Below are 24,266 nucleotides of genomic sequence, written 5' to 3'. Positions count from 1 at the left end.
GGCAGGGGATGTCTCTTATTATTGTGCCTTTGGGAATCTCGCAGCCAGCAATAATCTAGGGCTAACCCCCTAACCCCAACCCCTAACCCCAGATTATAGCTATCTAGGAATATAGCAATATAGGAAAATAGCAGTCGTGGGCCAGATGCAAAGCCCCTGGAAATGAAGAGAAACTCCCCTGGGCTTCGCATCCGGCCAGTGTGTGAACGGGGCAGCGGTGCCCTGATATCTATGGGGTGTGTCTTTTGCCTTCTGCCCACAGGGGGGAGCTGCCAGGCCGAGGTGCACCAGAACCTGTCTGCGGTCACTTGGGAAGGGCAGAACGGCAGCATCTCTTGCCTCTACACGATGAGCAATTTCTGGAGTTTGCAGTGGTTCAGGCAGCTTCCCGAAGGCCAGCCTGTCTCCCTGCTGATTCTGGTGTCCGATGGGAAACAAACCAAGGAGCCCAACCTCACCGCGGAGCTGGACAAGGGGAAGCGGCTGAGCTCGCTGCACATCAGAGAATCACAGCTGGGAGACGCAGCCACCTTCTTCTGCGCCGTGGCGACACGGTGACACAGGAGCACTGGCAGCCTGTGCAAAAACTCCCCAGCTGGAGGGTAACTGTCAGGCTGGCTGGTGGGACAACACCACCTACTTCTTCCACAGTGCATCTCTGAGCGTGCCTCGCCTTCCTTGACATGGTCAGCCCCCAGCACCCTGGTGAGGCAGGGCAGTGCGAGGATCCCCATCGCACAGGTCCGGAGCTGAGACAGAGAGAGGCTGAGGAGGGAATGCACTTGGGGAATACCTCCTCGGGAAAGACGCCTGAGGCAGTGGCTCTCAACCTTTCCAGACTAGTGTTCCCCTTTCAGGAGTTGGATTTGTCTGGCGTACCCCCAAGTTTCACCTCACTTAAAAACTACTTGCTTACAAAATCAGACCTAAAAATACGGAAGTGTCCCAGTCATACTAGTACTGAGCAGTTGCCGACTTTCTCATTTGTACCATATAATTATAAAATAAATCAATTGAAATATAACTACTGTACTTACATTTCAGTGCGTAGTATATAGAGCAGTGTAAACAAGTCATTGTATGAAAGGTTAGTTTGTACTGACTTCGCTAGTGCTTTTTAAGTAGCCTGTTGTAAAACTAGGCAAGTGTCTACACGAGTTGATGTATCCCCTGGAAGACCTCTGAGTACCCCCAGGGGTACATGTGCCCCTGGTTGAGAACCACTGGTCTAAGGAGCCTGAAGGTTTGGAGGGAGGAAGGAAATTAAAAGATAAAATATAAAAACAAATGAACAGGGAGAAAAGAAAGAAAAAAGAGATGGGTAGATTTATAGATACATAGACAGGGAGAGAGACAGACAGCCAGGCATAAGAAACAGAAACGGAGATACATAAGATACTCCAGTGGCACAAAATAGCCCCCTTTCTTGAGGGACCATTAGACACTGAGGATTAAACCGAGACTGATCTCCGTTTGCCACAGACTGCGCCTCTAGAAGACAAGGCTGAGACAGCGGCAGAGTGTTTGTGCATAGCTGGCACTGCCCATTCCCATGAAGCCCAGCTCTGGGGATCACCCCTTTGTCCAGGGGGAGGCAAGTCAGAGTGTTAAACCCAGCGAAAAGGGAACTATTGAGCACAGACACAAAATGTACCAACAGTGACAACCACAGGGGGATTCACTTCAGTGTGTACGCCTCTGGCCAGGAAGGGGGCAGCATTTCTAACGAAGAGGAAGGAGATTGAGGTTAATACAGTTGCACCTGTCTATTGTCTCTGTGCCCGGCAGAGGGCAGCTTTTCCCCTAAGACATCAGAGGCAAAGGGTTACTCCAGGGCATGGTTCTGTTTTAGGGAGACTGGGGGCTTGTCCCTGATTGGCTGGGCTCATTAATGTGTCTGATCCCTCCAGCAAAGAGGGCTGCAGACAGATTTTGCATTGCTGTCCTGGAGGCCGGGGAAAGCACCATCCCTTGGCCTCAGTGCGCTGAGGGGTAACCCGAAGCAGCAATGGAGAGGCAGCTGACAGCCTTGTCAGTGATACTGTCCATTCAGTTCTACTGTAAGTCTAGGGGGAGTTTGTCTGTCTAGACTGTGAGCTCATCAGGGCAGGGGCTTTTCCCCACTGTGTCTGTGCAGTGCCCGGCGTAACAGGGATCTCAGTTCCTGGGGGTCTCTGCAGCGTCCGGCACAACGCCCCTCCCCCAGCTCAGTTCAGTTCTGTTGTATGGTTGTGGAGGTTTTGTCTGTTGAGCTCTGGGGGACAGGAATTGTCTTTTACTCTGTGTCTCTACAGCGCCTGGCACGAGGGGCTCTGATCTCGGCCGGGTCTCCAGGTGCTATAATAATAATTCATAGAGTTTAAAGCCGGCAAGGATCTAATCTGACCTCCTGTGCACTGAACAGGTCACAGAGTTGCACTGAGTTACTCCAGTATTGAGATAATAACAATGAGGGGATGAGGAAGGTCTGGTGCTTTTTTAGCCACTGGACTGTCACTCAGGAGACGTGATCTCATTTCCCGGCTCCGCCAGAGACCTGACCTTGGGCAAGTGACTTAGGCTTGGATTTTGGAAGGAAGCCAACAGAGTCAGGTGCCCGAATCCCATTGAAACTGCAATATGCGTTGAGTGCCTGGCTCCTATGGAAACCCCTCCCTGATCTCTGGGTGCCTCAGTTCCCCAGTGCAGGAAGCTGAATACACATAAGAACATAAGAACGGCTGTACCGGGTCAGACCAAAGGTCCATCCAGCCCAGTATCCTGTCTACTAACAGTGGCCAATGCCAGGTGCCCCAGAGGGAGTGAACCTAACAGGCAATGATCAAGTGATCTCTGTTCTGCCATCCATCTCCACCCTCTGGCAAACAGAGTCTAGGGACACCATTCCTTACCCATCCTGGCTAATAGCCATTAATGGACTTAACCTCCATGAATCTATCTAGTTCTCTTTTAAACCCTGTTATAGTCCTAGCCTTCACAACCTCCTCAGGCAAGGGGTTCCACAGGTTGACTGTGCGCTGTGTGAAGAACTTCCTTTTATTTGTTTTAAACCTGCTGCCCATTAATTTCATTTGGTGGACCCTAGTTCTTATATTATGGGAACAAGTAAATAACTTTTCCTTATTCACTTTCTCCACACCACTCATGATTTTATATACCGCTATTATATCCCCCCCTTAGTCTCCTCTTTTCCAAGCTGAAAAGTCCTAACCTCTTTAATCTCTCCTCAGATGGGACCCGTTCCAACCCCGTAATCATTTTAGTTGCCCTTCTCTGAACCTTTTCTAATGCCAGTATATCTTTTTTGAAATGAGGAGACCACATCTGTACGCAGTATTCAATATGTGGGCATACTGTGGATTTATATAAAGGCAATAAGATATTCTCCGTCTTATTCTCTATCCCTTTTTGAATGATTCCTAATATCCTGTTTGCTTTTTTGACTGCCGCTGCACACTGCGTGGACATCTTCAGAGAACTATCCACAATGGCTCCAAAATCTCTTTCCTGATTCGTTGTAGCTAAATTAGCCCCCATCATATTGTATGTATAGTTGGGGTTATTTTTTCCAATGTGCATTACTTTACATTTATCCACATTAAATTTCATTTGCCATTTTGTTGCCCAGTCCCTTAGTTTTGCGAGATCTTATTGAAGTTCGTCACAGTCTGCTTTGGTCTTAACTATCTTGAGCAGTTTAATATCATCCGCAAACTTTGCCACCTCACTGTTTACCCCTTTCTCCAGATCATTTATGAATAAGTTGAATAGGATTGGTCCTAGGACTGACCCTTGGGGAACATCACTAGTTACCCTTCTCCATTCTGAAAATTTAAAAGACCCTTTGTTCCCTGTCTTTTAACCAGTTCTCAATCCATGAAAGGACCTTCCCTTTTATCTCATGACAACTTAATTTACATAAGAGCCTTTGGTGAGGGACCTTGTCAAAGGCTTTCTGGAAATCTAAGTACACTATGTCCACTGAATCCCCCTTGTCCACATGTTTGTTGACCCCTTCAAAGAACTCTAATAGATTAGTAAGACATGATTTCCCTTTACAGAAACCATGTTGACTTTTGCCCAACAATTTATGTTCTTCTGTGTGTCTGACAATTTTCTTCTTTACTATTGTTTCAACTAATTTGCCCAGTACTGACGTTAGACTTGCCGGTCTGTAATTGTCGGGATCACCTCTAGAGTCCTTTTTTAAATATTGGCATTACATTAGCAGAGCTTTTGATAAGGTCTCCCACAGTATTCTTGCCAGCAAGTTAAAGAAGTATGGGCTGGATGAATGGACTATAAGGTGGATAGAAAGCTGGCTAGATCGTCAGGCTCAACGGGTAGTGATCAATGGCTCCATGTCTAGTTGGCAGCCGGTTTCAAGTGGAGTGCCCCAGGTTTTGTTCAATATCTTCATTAATGATCTGGAGGGTGGCGTGGATTGCACTCTCAGCAAGTTTGCAGATGACACTAAACTGGGAGGAGTGGTAGATACGCTGGAGGGTAGGGATAGGATACAGAGGGACCTAGACAAATTAGAGGATTGGGCCAAAAGAAACCTGATGAGGTTCAACAAGGACAAGTGCAGAGTCCTGCACTTAGGATGGAAGAATCCCATGCACTGCTACAGACTAGGGACTGAATGGCTAGTCAGCAGTTCTGCAGAAAAGGACCTAGGGGTTACAGTGGACGAGAAGCTGGATATGAGTCAACAGTGTGCCCTTGCTGCCAAGAAGGCTAACGGCATTTTGGGCTGTATAAGTAGGGGCATTGCCAGCAGATCGAGGGACGTGATTGTTCCCCTCTATTTGACATTGGTGAGGCCTCATCTGGAGTACTGTGTCCAGTTTTGGGCCCCACACTACAAGAAGGATGTGGAAAAATTGGAAAGAGTCCAGCGGAGGGCAACAAAAATGATTAGGGGGCTGGAGTACATGACTTATGAGGCGAGGCTGAGGAAAATGGGATTGTTTAGTCTGCAGAAGAGAAGAATGAGGGGGGATTCAATAGCTGCTTTCAACTACCTGAAAGGGGGTTCCAAAGAGGATGGATCTAGACTGTTCTCAGTGGTACCTGATGACAGAACAAGGAGTAATGGTCCCGGTGACTTGTTAATGTTAATTTTATCAATTAATTCCAAAACCTCCTCTAGTGACACTTCAATCTGTGACAATTCCTCAGATTTGTCACCTACAAAGGACGGCTCAGGTTTGGGAATCTCCCTAACATCCTCAGCCATGAAGACTGAAGCAAAGAATTCATTTAGTTTCTCTATAATGACTTTATCGTCTTTAAGTGCTCCTTTTGTATCTCGATCGTCCAGGGGCCCCACTGGTTGTTTAGCAGGCTTCCTTCTTCTGATGTACTTTGAAACATTTTGTTATTACCTTTTGAGTTTTTGGCTAGCCGTTCTTCAACCTCCTCTTTGGCTTTTCTTATTACATTTTTACACTTAATTTGGCAGTGTTTATGCTCCTTTCTATATACTTCACTAGGATTTGACTCCCACTTTTTAAAAGATGCCTTTTTATCTCTCACTGCTTCATTTACATGTTTCAGAGTAGCAGCCGTGTTAGTCTGTAGCCCACGAAAGCTTATGCTCTAATAAATTTGTTAGTCTCTAAGGTGCCACAAGTACTCTTGTTCTTTTTTCATTTACATGGTTATTAAGCCACGGTGGCTCTTTTAAAATTGTTTTACTGTTTTTTTTAATTTGGGATATACATTTAAGTTGGGCCTCTGTAATGGTGTCTTTGAAAAGTGTCCATGAAGCTTGCAGGGATTTCACTCCAGTCATTGTACCTTTTATTTTCTGTTTAACTAATCTCCTCATTTTTGCATAGTTCCCCTTTCTGAAATTAAATGCCACAGTGTTGGGCTGTTGAGGTGTTCTTCCCACCAAAGGAATGTTAAATGTTATTATATTATGGTCACTATTTCCAAGCGGTCCTGTTATAGTTACCTCTTGGACCAGATCCTGTGCGCCACAAAGGAATAAATCGAGAATTGACACTCCCCTTGTGGGTTCATGTACCAGCTGCTCCAAGAAGCAGTCATTTAAAGTATTGAGAAATTTTGTCTCTGCATTTCGTCCAGAGGTGACATGTACCCAGTCAATATGGGGATAATTGAAATCCTCCACTATTATTGAGTTCTTTATTTTGATAGCCTCTCTAATCTGCCTTAGTATTTCATCATCACTATCACTGTCCTGGTCAGGTGGTCGATAATAGATCCCTACAGTTATATTCTTATTAGAGCATGAAATTTCTATCCATAGAGATTCTATGGAATATGTGGATTCATTTAAGAATTTTACTTCATTTGATTCTACATTTTCTTTCACATATAGTGCCACTCCCCCCCCCACCACCACCCCGCACGACCTGTTCTGTCCTTCCGATATATTTTGTACCCCGGAATGATTGTGTCCCATTGACTGTCCTCAGTCCACCAGGTTTCTGTGATGCCTATTATATCAATATCCTCCTTTAACACGAGGCACTCTAGTTCACCCATCTTATTATTTAGACTTCTAGCGTTTGTGTACAAGCACTTTAAAAACTTTTCACTGTTTATTTTTCTGCCCTTTTCTGATGTGTCAGATTCTTTTTTATGTGAATGTTTCTCGTCTGGTCTGGCCCATACTTTATCCTCTTCCATCTTCTCGTCCTGACTAAAACCTAGAGATATAACTACACAGGAGGCCAGACTAATGGCCTCTTGTAGACTTAAACTCTATGAATAAAAATCAATTGGGCAGTATTATTAATGGGACTTGTGCTCCTGAGTCCCCTAAGTACTTTGGAGAAATCTCTCCCTACAGCTTTAGTTTGATAATTGAGAGGAGTCATTTCTTCATGGAGGCTGCCTAGGAGATTTGGACACTCGGGTCAATGGGAGTTGGGCACCTGACTCCCCTTTGAAAAGAACTGAATATTTCTGCACTCGCTTATACACTTGGCCACACGGGGGCAGCTTTCACAGGGTGAAGGGCACTACGGAAAGGAGTTCTAGACAGTGGCACACGGCTGAGATGGGAGAGAAGGGGCTGGTCTCTCATTGGCTGGGCACACGGGGGGTGGGGAGAAGAACGTGCCCGATCCCTCCAGCAGAGGAGACCCCAACACACGGGCCAGCCCCAGGGGAGAACCCAGCAGGGTCCCCGCGCCCTGGGCTGTCAGGGAGCGCAGGGATGGGGAGGCCGCGGGGTCTGTCCTGGGTGATCCAGCTAATGCACGTGTGGGGTAAGGGCTGGGGAGACAGACCCGCTGGTGACTACCAGGGAGCTGGGGCTGGATTTCATTGACTGTGTGGTGGGGAAGAAGGGAGTGAAATGGGGAGATCGGTCGGTCTCTCCCCCCACAGCCTGTCTCTCTTCCCACCCTGTCCCGCGGTTCCCGGGGGCAGGTGGCTCGGGGCAGTGTCTGACTCGGTTCCCCCTTGTCTCTGTTATTCCCAGTGGCCAGCGGGCAGCTCTCTGTGGAGCAGAGCCCGCAATGGCGGGGTGTCTCCGAGGGGCAGAATGGCACCGTGACCTGCACTTACTCCAGCGCTATCACCCGTTTACACTGGTACCGGCAGGCTCCCGGGGAGCGGCCCCTTTTCCTGCTGATGCTGTTCGGCAAGGGGAGCGAGACACAAGAACCGAATTTCACTGCGGATCACGATCCGGAGCAGAAGCGGAGCTCCCTGCACATCCGCGGCTGCCAGCTGGGGGACACCGCCCGCTACCTCTGCGCCGTGGAGACACCGTGACACAGGGCGCAGCGCAGCCTGTCCAATAACTCTGGGGGTGACCCGGGAGGGGCTGCGGGGCGCTGGGGGCGCGCGGGGCGGGGTGGGACAGAGCCCCTTGGGCAGACGGGGACAGGCGTTTATAGCCCTGCTGGGGGAGGGGCGCTTCCCACAGGGGGCCTCCCCTCACACCTCTCTCCAGGACCGTCTCTCTCCATTAACGAGCGCCCTGCCCTATTTAAATAGTGCTCTGCCTGCTTCACCACCACAACTGGGGGTCGGGGGGCAGCCCTTCTAATTAACCCCCATTACACCCAGCAGGGGTCACTAATGAGCCCTTATGTTGCCTGCTCATCAGTGAGCTGGTAGCCGAAGCTAGCTTGCTGCAAAGGGCCGCCCAATCCCTGCTGAAACTTTCTTATTATTGCTAAATTGGATCTGATGGTGCTAGGCGCTGTACAAAGAAGCGACTCCTGCAAGGTCACTTAGGAGGCCAGAGCCAAGATTGTCAGAGCATTTTATAGGAATTAGGTGCTTAACTCCCATAGGCACCTTGGACAAAAAATCCAACCCTAATCTCCCTGGGTTTCAGTTCCCCATCTGTATAATGGAGGTGGCTAATAATATTTTCTCTGTCTTTTCTATTTAGATTGTAAGTTTCTTAGAGCAGGGACTGTCTCTATATATCCGTGCATTGCCCAGCAAAATAAGGCTCTGATCTCAATTGGGTTTCTAGGTGCTATTATAATATCAAAAGTTAATAAATGGCACCAACAGCAGCTCTGAATCCAAAGGCCAGCAAGTAGAAATAAGGCAAACATTTTTAACAGTGTGGGTAGTTAACCATAGGAACAACCTGCCTGGGGGTGTGAGGGATTCTCCATCCCTTGAAGTCTTTACATCGGATTCGGATGGGACACCTGATAATTCATGGGATGGTGAGGGGGACTCAGCACTGACCTCAGTGCCCATGCAGGGTGCTAGGGGGCGCTGTGCTGCAGGCAGCAGGGTGGGGGCTCTTTATGGGGCTCTCTTCCCTGAGAGCTAGTGCTGAGCCCAATGTGACACTAGGGGGCGCTGTTCTGCAGGGAGCAGGTTGAGGAGCTCAGGCGGGAGGGCCCCGTTTTAGCCAGGTCTGATTGCAATCTGCCAGTGGGGTGGTGCTGTCACTCAATCAGTGGTTAACTCCGCCAGGAAGTTTGGCTCTGCTGCCAGTCTCCAATCAATCAGGAAACACTAATTGCTTGTTTGCAGCAGAGCTGTCACAGACCCGTCGGTTGTCATGTCGAGGGCCACGCAGCAGCCTGAGAGCTAACAAGACTTGTGGTGCAGAAGAAGAGAGAAAGTGTGACACTGGGGCAGGAGGAAAATCTTTTCATTATGAAGGAACAAAACCTACTGTGGGCTGTGACCGCTTTGGTATTACTTGGTAAATAGAGACTCTACAATTGGAATCTTCTTAACTCAGAGCCAGACTAGAAGTGAGGGTTGGGGAGTCTTGGTGAACTGGGCAGGGGTTTTCAAAGTGTGGGTTTGGGTACCTAGTTCTCTTAGGCGCCTTTGAAAAAATCTCAGCCTGAAGCTTTGAAAAACCTTGGATGAAGGGGGTGGATCACTTGATGATTCCCTGGTCTGTTCATTCCCTCTGGGGCACCTGGCATCGGCCACTGTGGGAAGACAGGATACTGGGCTAAATGAACCTTTGGTGTGACCCAGTATGCCTGTTCTTATGTAACGGAAAAATATCGCAATGCTGCCCAGTCCTTGGGCCATTCTTGCTATTGGTAAAAAGTTCCAATGGAAATCACTGGGAATGTGAGTAAAACTGATGGTGGGGTGGAATAGTAATAATATAATAATAGTATATAATAATATTTAATAATTAATAAATATTTACCAATAATTAATCAGCTGCAACAGCCCATGATTCCCACCTAGGGGTGGGTGCTGTGCAAATCAAAAATAACTGTCAGTGCCTGATCCAAGATGATGATGAAGATTGTTGTCATCATCAGGATAATCAATGAGGGACGCTCTCCATAAATAAATTCAGGGGCAAGATTCTATGACTAACCTCTCCTTCACCCCCTCTTTGTAACAGGCTCCAGCATGGAGATGCTGTAACACAGACCCAGCCGGCAGCGTCAGGCGTGGAGGGTGGGTCTGTGACCTTGGACTGCGCTTACGAAACGGACGCTAGCTATTATTCTTTGTATTGGTACAAACAACATGGAGCGGAAAAGCTTGTTTTCCTACTTTGGGAATATTCCGATGGATTAAAGAAGAATGAGGCTGGGGAGAGATGCTCTGTGGACGTCAAGAAATCCGAAAGCTCCATCAGTTTGAGGATCACGGGTTTGGAGCTGAGGGACTCAGCCATGTATTTCTGTGCTTTCAATAGAGACACACGGTGATGTGATTAACAGGGAGCCCTGCACAAAAATCCTACAGCTTTCTCCTTCCCTGAGAAACTGACTCCTACACGCAAAGTTAAAAGGAGACCACAGACAGGAAAGGTGTGTGTGTGTGTGTGTGTGTCTGTGTGTGTGTAGGGGAGAGGGAAGAGGGAAGTGCTGCAGCTGGGTTCCTGGAGATGAAAACCTCTAACTGATTTCTGGGAATCAGCACCTCAGTTGTGCTCAGAAATTCACCACAAAGGGGAGAGCTGGAAGGAGACACAGCAGAATGTGATGCAAGGACCGGAAGGGCCTTTACTGGGAGAAGATTTCTGGTAGCAGAGGGGTCTTTAATCAAGCACGAGAAAGTCAGAATGAGATCCAATGTCTGGAAACTGAAGCAGGACAAACTCAGGCTAGAAATAAGGCAGAAAATTTCCAGAGTGAATGTTTCAGTTACCCATTGCATCAACTTATCTAACGAGGTGGTGGGTTCTTCCTCACTTGGATGGTTCAAACCCAGACTGGATTTCTCCTTCTAAAGGACATACTATAGCTCAGGCGTAGGGCGCACTGGCTGAAATTCTCGGGCCTGTGCGATACAGGATTGCAGATCACATGATCATAATGGTCCTTTCTGGCCTTACAAATCCATGAACCTGCTGAATAAATCCCTGGTTGTGAAGGCTGGAATTGTCACAGGCTCCTCACGGTGTTAGGCACCCACATTCTATTGACACTCAAGGGGGATTTAAGTGCCTAAATCCCAATGGATCCTTTGAAAATCACAGCTGCAATTGTGCAGTTGATCAGAAAAAAGGCCTATGCACCACTTAAGTCGTACTTCAGCCCTCAGTGCATGGATTTAATCAGACAGAATCAGGGCAAACACCACTGTATGCTAAGAAGAGTTAGGCATACCTAAAAAAATAGCTCCCAGAGCTATATTGTTACTGGAATTTTCAAAGGATGATCAAATCCCGGTTAAATTAAAAGGGATTTGGGCACCTAACTCTCTTAGTCTGCTTTGGAATCCCATCCTGAATGCCCAAACCCCATTAATTATAGGGATTAATAACCCTGCCTACCCTTAGGCAGTCTTCACTGTTACAGCCTGCATTTTCAAATCACAGGGAAATATAAAATGGATTGAAAGTAGAAGGGTCCCCATAACCCACAATCAAAAGTGAAATAATAGAACTGTTTGAAGACCCAGTGTGTTTATTTGTACATAACATTTAATAAAAGTGTGACCTGTCCTTATCTGGAAGGAAATAGCAGGTTCATTCAGCATTCACATCTACAGAAAATTTGTATAAAATTGTTCTGAAGTTTTCCACCACTGTTCTACTAGACTGATGTCAAATATGAGCATAAATCATAATCATAAAATATCAGGGTTGAAAGGTACCTCAGGAGGTCATCTAGTCCAACCCCCTGCTCAAAGCAGGACCAATTCCCAACTAAATCATCCCAGCCAGGGCTTTGTCAAGCCTGACCTTAAAAACCTCTAAGGAAGGAGATTCCACCACCTCCCTAGGTAACCCATTCCACTTCTTCACCACCCTCCTAGTGAAATAGTGTTTCCTAATATCCAACCTAGACCTCCCCCACTGCAACTTGAGACCATTGCTCCTTGTTCTGTCATCTGGTACCACTGAGAACAGTCTAGATCCATCCTCTTTGGAACCCCCTTTCAGGTAGTTGAAAGCAGCTATCAAATCCCCCCTCATTCTTCTCTTCTGCAGACTAAACAATCCCAGTTCCCTCAGCCTCTCCTCATAAGTCATGTGCTCCAGCCCCCTAATCATTTTTGTTGCCTTCTGCTGGACTCTTTCCAATATTTCCACATCCTTCTTGTAGTGTGGGGCTCAAAACTAGACACAGTACTCCAGGTGAGGCCTCACCAACAGGGCCGGCTCCAGGCACCAGCTGAGCAAGCTGGTGCTTGGGGCGGCAGCTTGTAGGAGGCAGCATTCCGCCCAATCCTAGGGCGGCACGGCCGCTTTTTTTTTTCTTTTGTTCTGCTCCGGCCGCCCTGTAGGGAGCGGCGGCGCGGAGGACCTGAGCGCCCTACAGCAAGCCCAGCAGGGCAGTCCTCGTCCTTCCCTCCCCGCCGACAGGAGCGGAGCCCTCCCGGCAGGCGGCAGGAGGCGGCGTGGCGGGAGGGGCCGCGTGGCAGCGCCCCCGCTGTAGCCCTGGCCGCCCCCCTCTCTCTCTCTCCCGCCCGCTCCCTCCCCCTCCCACCCGCTAGCCAGTCCCCCTGCATCCGCACTCCGGCCGCGCCGCAGGTTTTTTTTCTTTTTTTTCCGCTTGGGGCGGCCAAAAATCCAGAGCCGGCCCTGCTCACCAATGTCGAATAGAGGGGAATAATCACGTCCCTCGATCTGCTGGCAATGCCCCTACTTATACAACCCAAAATGCCGTTAGCCTTCTTGGCAACGAGGGCACACAGTTGACTCATATCCAGCTTCTCGTCCACTGTAACCCCTAGGTCCTTTTCTGCAGAACTGCTTCCTAGCCATTCGGTCCCTAGTCTGTAACAGTGAATGGGATTCTTCCATCCTAAGTGCAGGACTCTGCACTTGTCCTTGTTGAACCTCATCAGGTTTCTTTTGGCCCAATCCTCTAATTTGTCTAGGTCCCTCTGTATCCTATCCCTACCCTCCAGCATATCTACCACTCCTCCCAGTTTAGTGTCATCTGCAAACTTGCTGAGAGTGCAGTCCACGCCACCCTCCAGATCATTAATGAAGATATTGAACAAAACCGGCCCCAGGGGCACTCCGCTTGAAACAGGCTGCCAACTAGACATGGAGCCGTTGATCACTACCCATTGAGCCCAACGATCTAGCCAGCTTTCTATCCACCTTATAGTCCATTCATCCAGCCCATACTTCTTTAACTTGCTGGCAAGAATACTGTGGGAGACCATATCAAAAGCTTTCCTAAAGTCAAGGAATAACACATCCACTGCTTTCCCCTCATCCACAGACCCAGTTATCTCCTCGTAGAAGGCAATCAGGTTGGTCAGGCACGACTTGCCCTTGGTGAATCCATGCTGACTGTTCCTGATCACTTTCCTCTCCTCTAAGTGCTTCAGAATTGATGCCTTGAGGACCTGCTCCATGATTTTTCCAGGGACTGAGGTGAGGCCAGAGGCGTAGCGAGCGCCCTCCGTACCCTCCGACCGGAGGGAGCCCCGCAAGGAAGGGGGCCCCTAAAAGTGGCAAAATAAATACCGCATTCCAGTTTCTGCATTGTAAGGGGCCCCGCCCGGACATATGTTCGGAGGGGGCCACCGTTCGGAGGGGGCCACGTTCTTTGTTGCTACGGCCCTGGGTGAGGCTGACTGGCCTGTAGTTCCCCGGATCCTCCTCCTTCCCTTTTTTAAAGGTGGGCACTACATTAGCCTTTTTCCAGTCATCCGGGACCTCCCCCAATCACCATGAGTTTTCAAAGATAATGGCCAATGCCTCTGCAATCACATCCGCCAATTCCTTTAACACCCTCGGATGCAGCGCATCCGGCCCCAGGGACTTGTGCTCGTCCAGTTTTTCTAAATAGTCCCGAACCACTTCTTTCTCCACGGAGGGCTGGTCACCTCCTCCCCATACTGTGCTGCCCAGTGCAGCAGTCTGGGAGCTGACCTTGTTTGTGAAGACAGAGGCAAAAAAATCATTGAGTACATTAGCTTTTTCCACATCCTCGGTCACTAGGTTGCCTCCCTCATTCAGTAAGGGGCCCACACTTTCCTTGACTTTCTTCTTGTTGCTAACATACCTGAAGAAACCCTTCTTGTTACTCTTAACATTTCTTGCTAGCTGCAACTCCAAGTGTGATGTGGCCTTCCTGATTTCACTCCTGCATGCCTGAGCAATATTTTTATACTCCTCCCTGATCATTTGTCCAAGCTTCCACTTCTTGTAAGCTTCTTTTTTGCATTTAAGATCAGCAAGGATTTCACTGTTAAACCAAGCTGGTCGCCTGTCATATTTACTATTCTTTCTACACATCGGGATGGTTTGTTCCTGCAACCTCAGTAAGGATTCTTTAAAATACAGCCAGCTCTCCTGGACTCCTTTCCCCCTCATGTTATTCTCCCAGGGGATCCTGCCCATCATTTCCCTGAGGGAGTCAAAGTCTGCTTTTCTGAAGTCCAGGGTCTGTATTCTGCTGCTCTCCCTTCTTCCTTGTGTCAGGATCCTGAACTCGACCATCTCATGGTCACTGCCTCCCAGGTTCCCGTCCACTTTTGCTTCCCCTACTAATTCTTCCCGGTTTGTGAGCAGCAGGTCTAGAAGAGCTCTGCCCCTAGTTGGTTCCTCCAGCACTTGCACCAGGAAATTGTCCCCTACACTTTCCAAAAACTTCCTGGATTGTCTGTGCACCGCTGTATTGTTCTCCCAGCAGATATCAGGGTGATTAAAGTCTCCCATGAGAACCAGGGCCTGCGATCTAGTAACTTCTGCTAGTTGCCGGAAGAAAGCCTTGTCCACCTCATCCCTCTGGTCTGGTGGTCTATAGCAGACTCCTACCATGACATCACCCTTGTTGCTCACACTTCTAAACTTAATCCAGAGACTCGCAGGTTTTTCTGCTGTTTCATACCGGAGCTCTGAGCAGTCATACTCCTCTCTTACATACAACGCAACTCCCCCACCTTTTCTGCCCTGTCTATCCTTCCTGAACAGTTTATATCCATCCATGACAGTACTCCAGTCATGTGAGTTATCCCACCAAGTCTCTATTATTCCAAATCCTCATGCAATCCTGGACATTTGACCTGTAAATTAGACATATAATCCAGTATATTCTGGACACAGCCACACACCACTGACCCACACAAAATTCACTCATACAGTCAAATTTACACACATCAAATTTACTCCCACTCTCTTGGATGAGGCCGCTGGAGGAGTCCCTATGGCCAGGGTTGCAGAGCGGCAAGAAGGCAGTTCATCTTGGTGCCTGGCAAGCAGAGGCAGATATGGAACCTCAACCTGGGTTATGTGTCATGTGATGAGCCTGAGGCATAAAAAGCTCAGGCAGAGACGAGACAGGGAGCCAGTGTATCTCAGTGCCTTGAATGTCTCAGGTGTCAATAAATTAACACCACTCAACTCAGAGCCATGAGGCTGAAAATGTCCTTGGGTCTTTCTTCACTTCTACTGTAAGTCTCTGTTCAGAATACTCTGGCCTCTTCCAACCCAGCTGCTTCGCTTCTGGGATGTCGAATCAGAAATGGCTGAAGCAGCATTTGATTCGGGGTTTAGGATGATTAAGAGTTATTGCACACATACAGAGAGAGGGGGCTGCCAACTGGATGTGTCACTGTTCTATTTCAGTATTTGTAGTGATTTGGAACATTCGTTGGCATTTCTTACCTCCTTTTTTCAAGACTTCAGAAGAGCATCAAGAGAAAGAGAGAGAGGGAGGGAGAGAGATGGAAACTGTGCATTTTACAACAGATTGATGTATGGATAGATGATGCCGAGGGAAGGACAGATGGACATGGATAGATAGGAGAATTAAGAAATTAGAGAGAGGCAACAGAAGAAAGAAAGCTATATAGATAGATTGGGAGAGAGACATAAGAATGGCCAGACTAGGTCAGACCAAAGGTCCATCTAGCCCAGTATCCTGTTTTCCAACAGCGGCCAATGCCAGGTGCTTCAGAGGGAATGAACAGAACAGGTAATCATCAAGTGATCCATCCCCTGTCGCCCATTCCCAGCTTCTGGCAGACAGACAGACATTAGGTTAAACAGGTGCTGTAACACTCTGATATACGTCGTTCTAATGCTGTCATTTCATTTCCCTGCAGTCTCCTGCTGTGAGTCCCTGTTGGTTTAGGGATCCGAGTCATGGGTTGTGCAGGAAGGAGACGTCTCCACTGTGACCTGGACTTACACCGGTGCTTACCAAACCTTCCGGTGGTGCCAGCAGCTCCCCTGGAGCGGGCTGGCCGCCTGGTGACTGTGAATGCTAGGGAGACAGTCACTGATGGGTGGTTCATGGGTGAGCGAATGGAGGATTTGAAAAACAGCTCTCAGTGAACCACATCCACTGGGAGCTCCGAGCGGCCGTACCTGCGGATGCTCAGGTAAACAAAGCGTCTCACGGCCCGCCGGGGCTTACCCTGAACAAGTCACAGACCAAGTTTGAGAACCCCTGATCTAGATCATTCCTGACAGGTGTTTAGCTAACCTGGTCTTAGAAACCACCAATGATGGAGATTCCACAACTTTGCTCGCTAATTTATTCCAGTGGTTGACAACCTGACAGGAGGCTTTTCCTAATGTCAACCTAAATCTCCCTTGCTGCAATTTAAAGTCATTATTTCTGGTCCTGTCCTCAGTGGTTAAGGAGAACAATTTATCACCTTCTTCTTTAAAACCACCTTTTACTGACTTGCAGACTGTTATCATGGCTCCCCTCTGTCTCTTCTCCAGATGAAACACACAATTATTTCTCTCTCTCCTCAGAGATCATGTTCTCTAGACCTTGTTGCTGCCCCCTGGACTTTATCCACATTTTTCCTGAAGTGTGGTGCTCAGAATTGGTCACAATACTCCAGTGGAGGCCTTATCAGGGCTGAGTAGAGTGGAAGAATGACTTCTCTTGCTTACAGCACTCCAGCTAATATATTCCAGAATGATGTTTACTTTTTCTGCAACTGTATTACATTGCTGATAAATATTTATTTTGTGATCCACTATAATTCCCAGATTCTTTTCTGCAGTACTCCTTCCTAGGCACTCATTTCACATTTTGTATTTGTGCAATTGATTCCAAATGGAGTACTTGGTATTTACCCTTATCGAATTTCATCCTATTTAATTCAGAACACTTCTCCAGTTTGTCAAGATCTGAACTCTAATTCTGTCCTCCAAAGTGCTAGCTACCCCTCACAGCTTGGTATCCTTTGCAAACTTTATAAAGGTACTCTCTGTGCCATTTTCCAAACCGTTTATGAAGATACTGAATAGAATGAGACCCAGGACAGATGCCTTTGTCATATGCCCTAATAACGCGACTGTGAACCATATTTGATAACTATTCCCTGAGTACAGTTTTCCAGCCAGTTGTGCACCTGCCTTACAGTAGGTTTGTCTAGGTCATTGGTTCTCAAACTTGTCTGTGGTTTGTTCAGGGTAATCCCCTGGTGGGCCTTGAGACACTTTGTTTACCTGAGCATCCACAGGTACGGCCACTCGCAGCTGCCAGTGGCCACGGTTCACTGTTCCTGGCCAATGGGAGCTGCGGGAAGTGGTGGCCTGGACCGCGCCGCTTCCCACGGGTCCCATTGGCTGGGAAAGGCGAACCACGGCCACTGGGAGCTGTGATTGGCCATACCTGTCTCAAGGCCCACCAGGGGATTACCCTGAAGAAGCCATGGACCAAGTTTGAGAACCCCTGGTCTAGGTGATATTTCTCTAGTTTGTTTATGAGAAAGTTATGTGAGACAGTATCAGAAGTCTTACTAAAGTTGAGACTTATCCCATCTACTGCTTTTCCCCTATACACAAGACTTGTTATTCTGTCAAAGAAGGATACTACCTTGGTTTGCCATGATTTTTTCTTGACAAATCCATGTTGACTGTTATTTATTACCTTATATTCATCTAGGAGATTACAAATAGATTGATTGATTATTTGCTCCATTATCTTTCCAGATACTAAAATTAAGCCTACTGGTTTATAATTCCCCAAGTTTTCCATATTGCCCTTTTTAAAGCTAGGTACTATATTTGCCCTTCTCCAGTCCTCTGGTATCTGTCCTGTCCTCCATAAATTATCAAAGATAAATTGCTAATGGCTTTAGCCAGTTCCTTAAGTATTCTAGGTTGTATTTCATTAGGCCCTGCTGTCTTGAAGACACTTAACTTGTCTAAGTAATTCTTAATTTGTTCTTTTCCTATTTTAGCCACAGATCCTACCCCATTTACACTGATGTTCACTATGTTAGCTGCCTGATCACTTAATTTTTTTTGTTGGAAACTGAAACAAAAAAGGCATTGAACAATTCAGCCATTGCTGCATTTTCTGTTGTAGTCTTTCCATCCTTACTGAGTAAAGGGTATATCCTGTCCTTGGTCTTCCTCTCTCTTATGTATTTGTCAAATACTGCCTTGATATCCTTTATGATCCTAACTAGTTTAATCTCATTTTGTGCCTTGGCCTTTCTAATTTAGTCCCTACATGCTCTTGGTTTTTTAATATTCATCCTTTGTAATTTAATCTAGTTTCTACTCTTTGCCTGACTTTTTATTTTTTTGAGTTTCAGGTCATTGAAGACTTCCTGGTTAAACCAAGGTGGCCTCTTACCACAATTCCTAACTTTCCTCTACGTTGGGATAGTTTCCTCCTGTGCTCCTATTAATATCTCTCTAAAAAAACTGCAAACTCTCCTGCTCTGTTTTTCCGCATAGACTTGCTTCCCAGAGTCTCTTACTTACCAATTTTCTGTGTTTTCAAGGGGTTAGATCTCAGCTTTCCTAAATTGGCAGTGGTCTATTGGAGTTAATGGAGCTATGTCCCCAGCTGGTGTAAATCAGCGAAGATTATGAGAGTGTTACGTTGTCTATCTATGGATCTATCTATCCAGGCTTCCCTCTGCAGCCTCGGTCCATCACTCTATTGTTCTATCCCCAGTATCTATTTCTACATGTCTATATATCGATACAGATAGATAGAGATCCTTCCATCAACATCTCTATATTTCTCTCTGTTCTCTTCCCGAATCTTACAAAGCAGGACAAGAAATGCTAACAAATAACTCCAAAGCAATATTACTGTCCAAATACATCAGATGCTGAAATATGGCCCATTGGCAGACCCCTCACTCCTGACGTGTGCAGTAGTTGTTTAGATAGATAGACAGATAGATAAACAGATAGATAGAAAGAAATCTACTGGCAGAGGAATGAAGAAGAGCTAAGAAATCTTGCCCTTCACTGACTTCCAAGATTCTGCATCTTTTTACCCTTTAGAACGAGAAAATATTTGTTTCACTCACAGAGAAAAGCAAAGGTGAGGAGAAGGCTCCACAGAGCAGCTCCACTCTCTGAGGCCATGGTGAGCTCCGTTTTTTCTCTCCCTCGCAGAGGAATATACCGAGGCAGAGTCAATCCGTGGAAGGTCTGCAGGAGAGGAGACAAGCGGAAATGAAAATTCTCCCTCCCCTCAGGTTACCCCCTTCTCAAGGGGAAGGAGGTCTTCAGATCATGGGACAGCTGTGTGAAGATCAGAGTAAATCCGGAGTCATTGCACATGTGTTCATTGTGGTGTCTAGATTACAAGAAATCCGAGACATAAATTCATTTTCTTTCGTTTTCTTCCTACGGGATACTTTCTCAAGGAAAGTTCATTACTAAACATAACCACTGGGAAACCGTCTTCCCTTAATGGAGCGAAATGCAAAATATCTCTGGCTTCAAAGCTGTAAGATAACCCGCGTTTCAATAGCAATAACAAACAAAAATAAACTAGCCGCCCCCCCCCCCCCGCCCCACTCTCCTTCCCTTTAGAACAGGGGCGGGCAAACTTTTTGGCCCGAGGGCCACATTGGGGTTGCAAAATTGTATGGAGGACGGGGTAGGGAAGGCTGTGCCTCGGCAAACAGCCTGGCCTCTGACTCCTCACACTTCCCGTCCCCTGACTGGCCCCCTCAGAACCCCTCACCCATCCAACCCCCGCTCCTTGTCCCCTAACCGCCCCCTCCCGGGACCCCCGCCCCCAACCGCCACGGGACCCCACCCCCTAGCCAACCCCCCTGCTCCCAGTCCCCTGACTGCTCTGACCCCTATCCACACCCCCGCCCCCTGACAGGCCCCCAGACTTCCACGTTTATCCAACCCCCCGTCCCCCGTCCCCTGACCGTCCCCCAGAACCTCCGCCCATCCAACTGTCCCCTGCTCCCTGTCCCCTGACTGCCCCCCGGGGCCCTCTGCCCCTTAACCAACCTCCCGGCCCCCTTCCCTCCCCCTTACCATGCCACTCGGATCAGCATGTCTGGCAGCCGCGCCTCCCAGCCGGAGCCAGACGCGCCGCGGCGCTGCTCTGCGGGAACTCGCAGCCCCACGGCCCAGAGCGCTGCCCCCGCGGCGGCGGGACTGCGGGGGAGGGGCCGGGGGCTAGTCTCCCCTGCCGGGAGCTCAAGGCCGGGCAGGACGAGCCGCGGGTCGTAGTTTGCCCACCTCTGCTTTAGAAACCGCGACTCCTCTATGGAAACCAGAACTTCTGCTCCCCCGTATCCCTGTGCAGCTCAGACAAGAGCCCGACAGAGGGCGCTGCCGCACCGACAGGAACGCTCCAGAAATGAGACACTTTCTGGAGTTTCTAGACACCTAGTTCTCTCTCCATCTCCTCCCCACGCCGCCCACCAACCCCTCCCGGGCCCTGCCAGACTTTTTACCAGCGCAGCGGAAAGGCAGCGACCGACCAAGCACAGAGAGATTTGATGCTTGACGCCAGGAGTCACAATTTAATTCGGAGCGGAAGCAGCGTTCCCGGATTCCCTCAGCCCCCAGAAGACAGAGGTCGGCTTCCCTCTGCGGGGAAAGGGCCTAATTCGTTTCTTCGGACATTGCTGGGGGCGGGGGGGGGGGGGGGTGTGCCTGAGCGGAGAGAAAACGGAGCCGCTCCGTGCAGAAGCGCAGAGACACCGAATCTTCATTGAGAGGATGCTTAAAACCCTGGTCTCCACGCTTGTGCTGATCCTTGCTTTGAGTGAGTCAGATTCCCACGTGGCATTTCTGGGCATTATTCTCCCCTCCCCCCCTATTTATTAATTTTCACCTGTGTCCGGGTGTCCTTCTCGATGACACTTCACGCTGCTGCTGCTCTTGATAGTTTCCCTGTCTATATCTGGGGGATTTTCATGCTGTTTTTATTATTTTTCCACCCAGGCGGAGAGGTGGACGCGAAGGTTTCTCAGCCTGCTGCGCTGTCTTTCCTGGCGGGGGGCAGAGCTGACCTCCCCTGTAACCACAGTGTAGCTGGCTACGTTAAAATTATTTGGTACTATCAGAACCCCGGAGCTGCCCCTCGAGCTGTGATCTCTGGCTACAACTCCGCGGAGACGTCGGAGCGGTTTGAACTGTCCATTGACCCCTCCAGCCGGTCCGCTCCGCTGCGCATCACCAAGGTGGCGGTGGAGGACTCCGGGGTGTATTACTGCGCCGTGAGAGACACAGCGAGAGGAAATGCAGGGCCTCTGAGGCCGCCTCTGTCAATTCTCGCTGAGCTGGTACTAACGGCCTTGAGAGTCTCTTCCCCAGAAAATGTCTCTCTTGAGAGGAGTCAAGTATCAGAGGGGTAGCCGTGTTAGTCTGAATCTGTAAAAAGCAACAGAGGGTCCTGTGGCACCTTTAAGACTAACAGAAGTATTGGAGCATAAGGTTTCGTGGGTGTCTTGCGTCTGATGAAGTGGGCATTCACCCACGAAAGCTTATGCTCCAATACTTCTGTTAGTCTTAAAGGTGCCACAGGACCCTCTGTTGCTTCTCTTGAGGGGAGTGACTTTGTTGCTGACATTATGTGAGTATCCGTATTCGAACCCTTTAGGAATTTGGAAGAGGGATGGTGGGAACAGATCCTGGTGGTTTGCCTCTAACCTCGCTCCGTTGGGTTGTGTACTCTGTGGTGGACCAGAGGGAGAGATTTAGGTTTGCTGCTAGTGGAATGTGATACTCAGACACGCTGGGGATGGGCGAGTGTTGTAAAAAGCCCTAAAGATAAGGTTGCTAGCTAGCCAGCTCAGATCAAAGCGAGCCAGGGTATGTTTGCTCTGCGTGGAAATTACACCTTCCGCACCCAATGTAGACATACACATAGATAGATAGATGCACAGAGAGGTTGTGGAATCTCCATCATTGAAGGTTTTAAAGAGCAGGTTAGACTAACAGCCGTCACGGATGGTCTAGAGATAACACTTAGTCCTGCCAGTGAGTTCAGGGGACTAGGCTGGATGACCTCTCGAGTTCCCTTCCAGTCCCATGATTCTGTGATAGAAACTCCAATGTTCCCATGCTGCATCATGAACCTGGAAGCTGGACCATTGGCTATGGATTGAGCTCTCTGAAATTATTCTTCTCTCTGTTAAGCTGTTTAGTAGGGATCTTTGTGAGGTTAATGAGATCTACATAAAGGATGAGGAGAAGGGACTGGGGTGTTCACCCTAAGGCCCCCATGAAATGCATTCTCGGCCCGGTCTCCTTTCCCAGGTGCCCTGGGCAGAACTGATATCAAGCAGCCAGTCACTGCAGAAACGTCTGAGGGAGGGAGGAGACCTGAACCTGACTTGCGCTCACCCTTCAGTTACAGACGAATGGATTTTCTGGTACCTGCAGTTCCCGAACCGAGGGCCCCAGTATATAGGGCGTGGATACATGGAAACTGTTCATAGCCCCGACCCCGAGGGAGCTTTGCGCATCTCTGGAGACAGGGAATCCAGCCGCCTGTCCCTGCGCAGGGCGAGGCTGGCAGACACAGCGGTGTATCACTGCGCTCTGAGAGACACAGTGTGACCGTCAGGGGCGGCCCCGTGCGATTAATATCCCACCCCCGGGGCTGAGCAGCGGGGAGCGCCCAGAGAGGGGCAGGGGGATTCCCCCCCCCACCCCGGGGAGAGAGGTGAAATGACTCAGGCATTTAAGGAACAGAACAAGGACACTTACAAAATCCACATATAGATACACAAACTCCTCCCCCCACAGTCAATCCATTGCTGAGTCAAGGTGTCAAATCCTCAGCCCTGCAGCTGGAAGTCCGCCCGTATCCTGACGGGTACAGTACACTCAGGCCGTATCAACACCAGGAAGTTTCATTAGTTTCATACCACAGGTGTTAAGTGATTTAGTTAAACCAGTGAAGGGGTGTGAAGATACTAAAGGTGGCTACGCAACAGGATTACCACATATTGTATAGTCCATATCCGCAAATCTACCCGCATTTCCCATCAATAAACCCTATTTCATATCACTAGATCAAAATTTCCCCATCACCCCAACACTATTTCCCATCAATATAACCCATTGCCCATCAATTTACCGTATTTCTCAACAATAGATCGTATTACCATCAGCATCCTCATGTTTCCCCACAAATATACTCCTATTTCCCATCAATATACGCTGTATCCAATCAGTGTAGCCCCGTTTCTCATCAATGCTTTTACCCCCCACAAAATACCCTATTTTCCTAGCGATAGACTCAATGCCCACAGATATCTCCTATTTATGATCAATATACCCCATTCCCATCAATACCTCCCTCCATCCCATCAATATACCCATATTTTCCATCATGACACCGCTATTCAGTGGATGCCTTTGACCACAAGGAGGATCTGTTTCACCTTTACAGTAATATTTTATCTCTGCATGACCCGCCCTTTCTTCTGTCCTCTGGTGTCTTATGAACTCGGAGCCTCTTGCAGTCCAGCCCCTCCTCTTTCTGTTCGAGCCCTGTTGAAAATGCTGTCTCTGCAGCTCAAGGGAAGTGTCAGATGTGAAGGAACCACCCACTCAGGAGGCTGCTAGCACCCACACAGACAGCTGAACGGAAACTGTAGAGAACCAAACCGTGATTTTAGGGCTTTACTCTGAAACAGACAGTTGTCTGGTAGCGGTGGGAAATAAAAAGGCGGATCCCTTCCTCATAATTGGGTTTTTTTCGGGGGTGATAAGAAGAGTTCGGATCATGAACCATTGACTTCCCACCATGTTCTTCACCTCAGGGTCAATTATTTTGCTGGTTGCGATTTCAAGTGAGTAGCTTTTTCATTTGTCCAGCTGGAAATATTTGCTATTGTCATTTTGCAAAACCCAACCACCCTTAAAAAGCCTAGGCTCGGAAGGGTTAAATGTTTAAAAGGGGCTGGATGCAATTAAGGTTAGGGTTTTCCCCAAATAACGGGGTATAGGCATCTAAATCACTTAGGTAACTTTAAATATTCTCACCCTAAAGTGATAGTGTTTAGAATAAATATCTGTTCTCTCTCCCCCCCCGCCCCCAGAAGTGACGTTCGGAGACTCGGTCACACAAACTGAAGGCACAGCTATTGTCAAAGAAGGAGCACCCTTGGTTATTGAGTGTACCTATGAGTCTATCCTATTCCCTTAT

The 24,266-nt window shown here is 48.3% G+C and overlaps 1 gene segment (V, D, J or C); it reads left to right on the top strand.

Annotated features, from left to right (window-relative positions):
- The first annotated feature begins 7,198 nt into the window (after positions 1-7,198).
- On the top strand, positions 7,199-7,761 carry LOC135886446 (T cell receptor alpha variable 27-like). The segment is given in 2 exon segments: positions 7,199-7,250; positions 7,466-7,761. Coding segments are annotated over 2 exon segments (348 nt in total).
- Positions 7,762-24,266: the final 16,505 nt, after the last annotated feature.

This window comes from Emys orbicularis, chromosome 12, assembly GCF_028017835.1.
Source record: "Emys orbicularis isolate rEmyOrb1 chromosome 12, rEmyOrb1.hap1, whole genome shotgun sequence".
In the NCBI taxonomy this organism is placed as follows: Eukaryota; Metazoa; Chordata; order Testudines; family Emydidae; genus Emys; species Emys orbicularis.
This window is presented reverse-complemented; position numbering and strand designations above follow the sequence as displayed.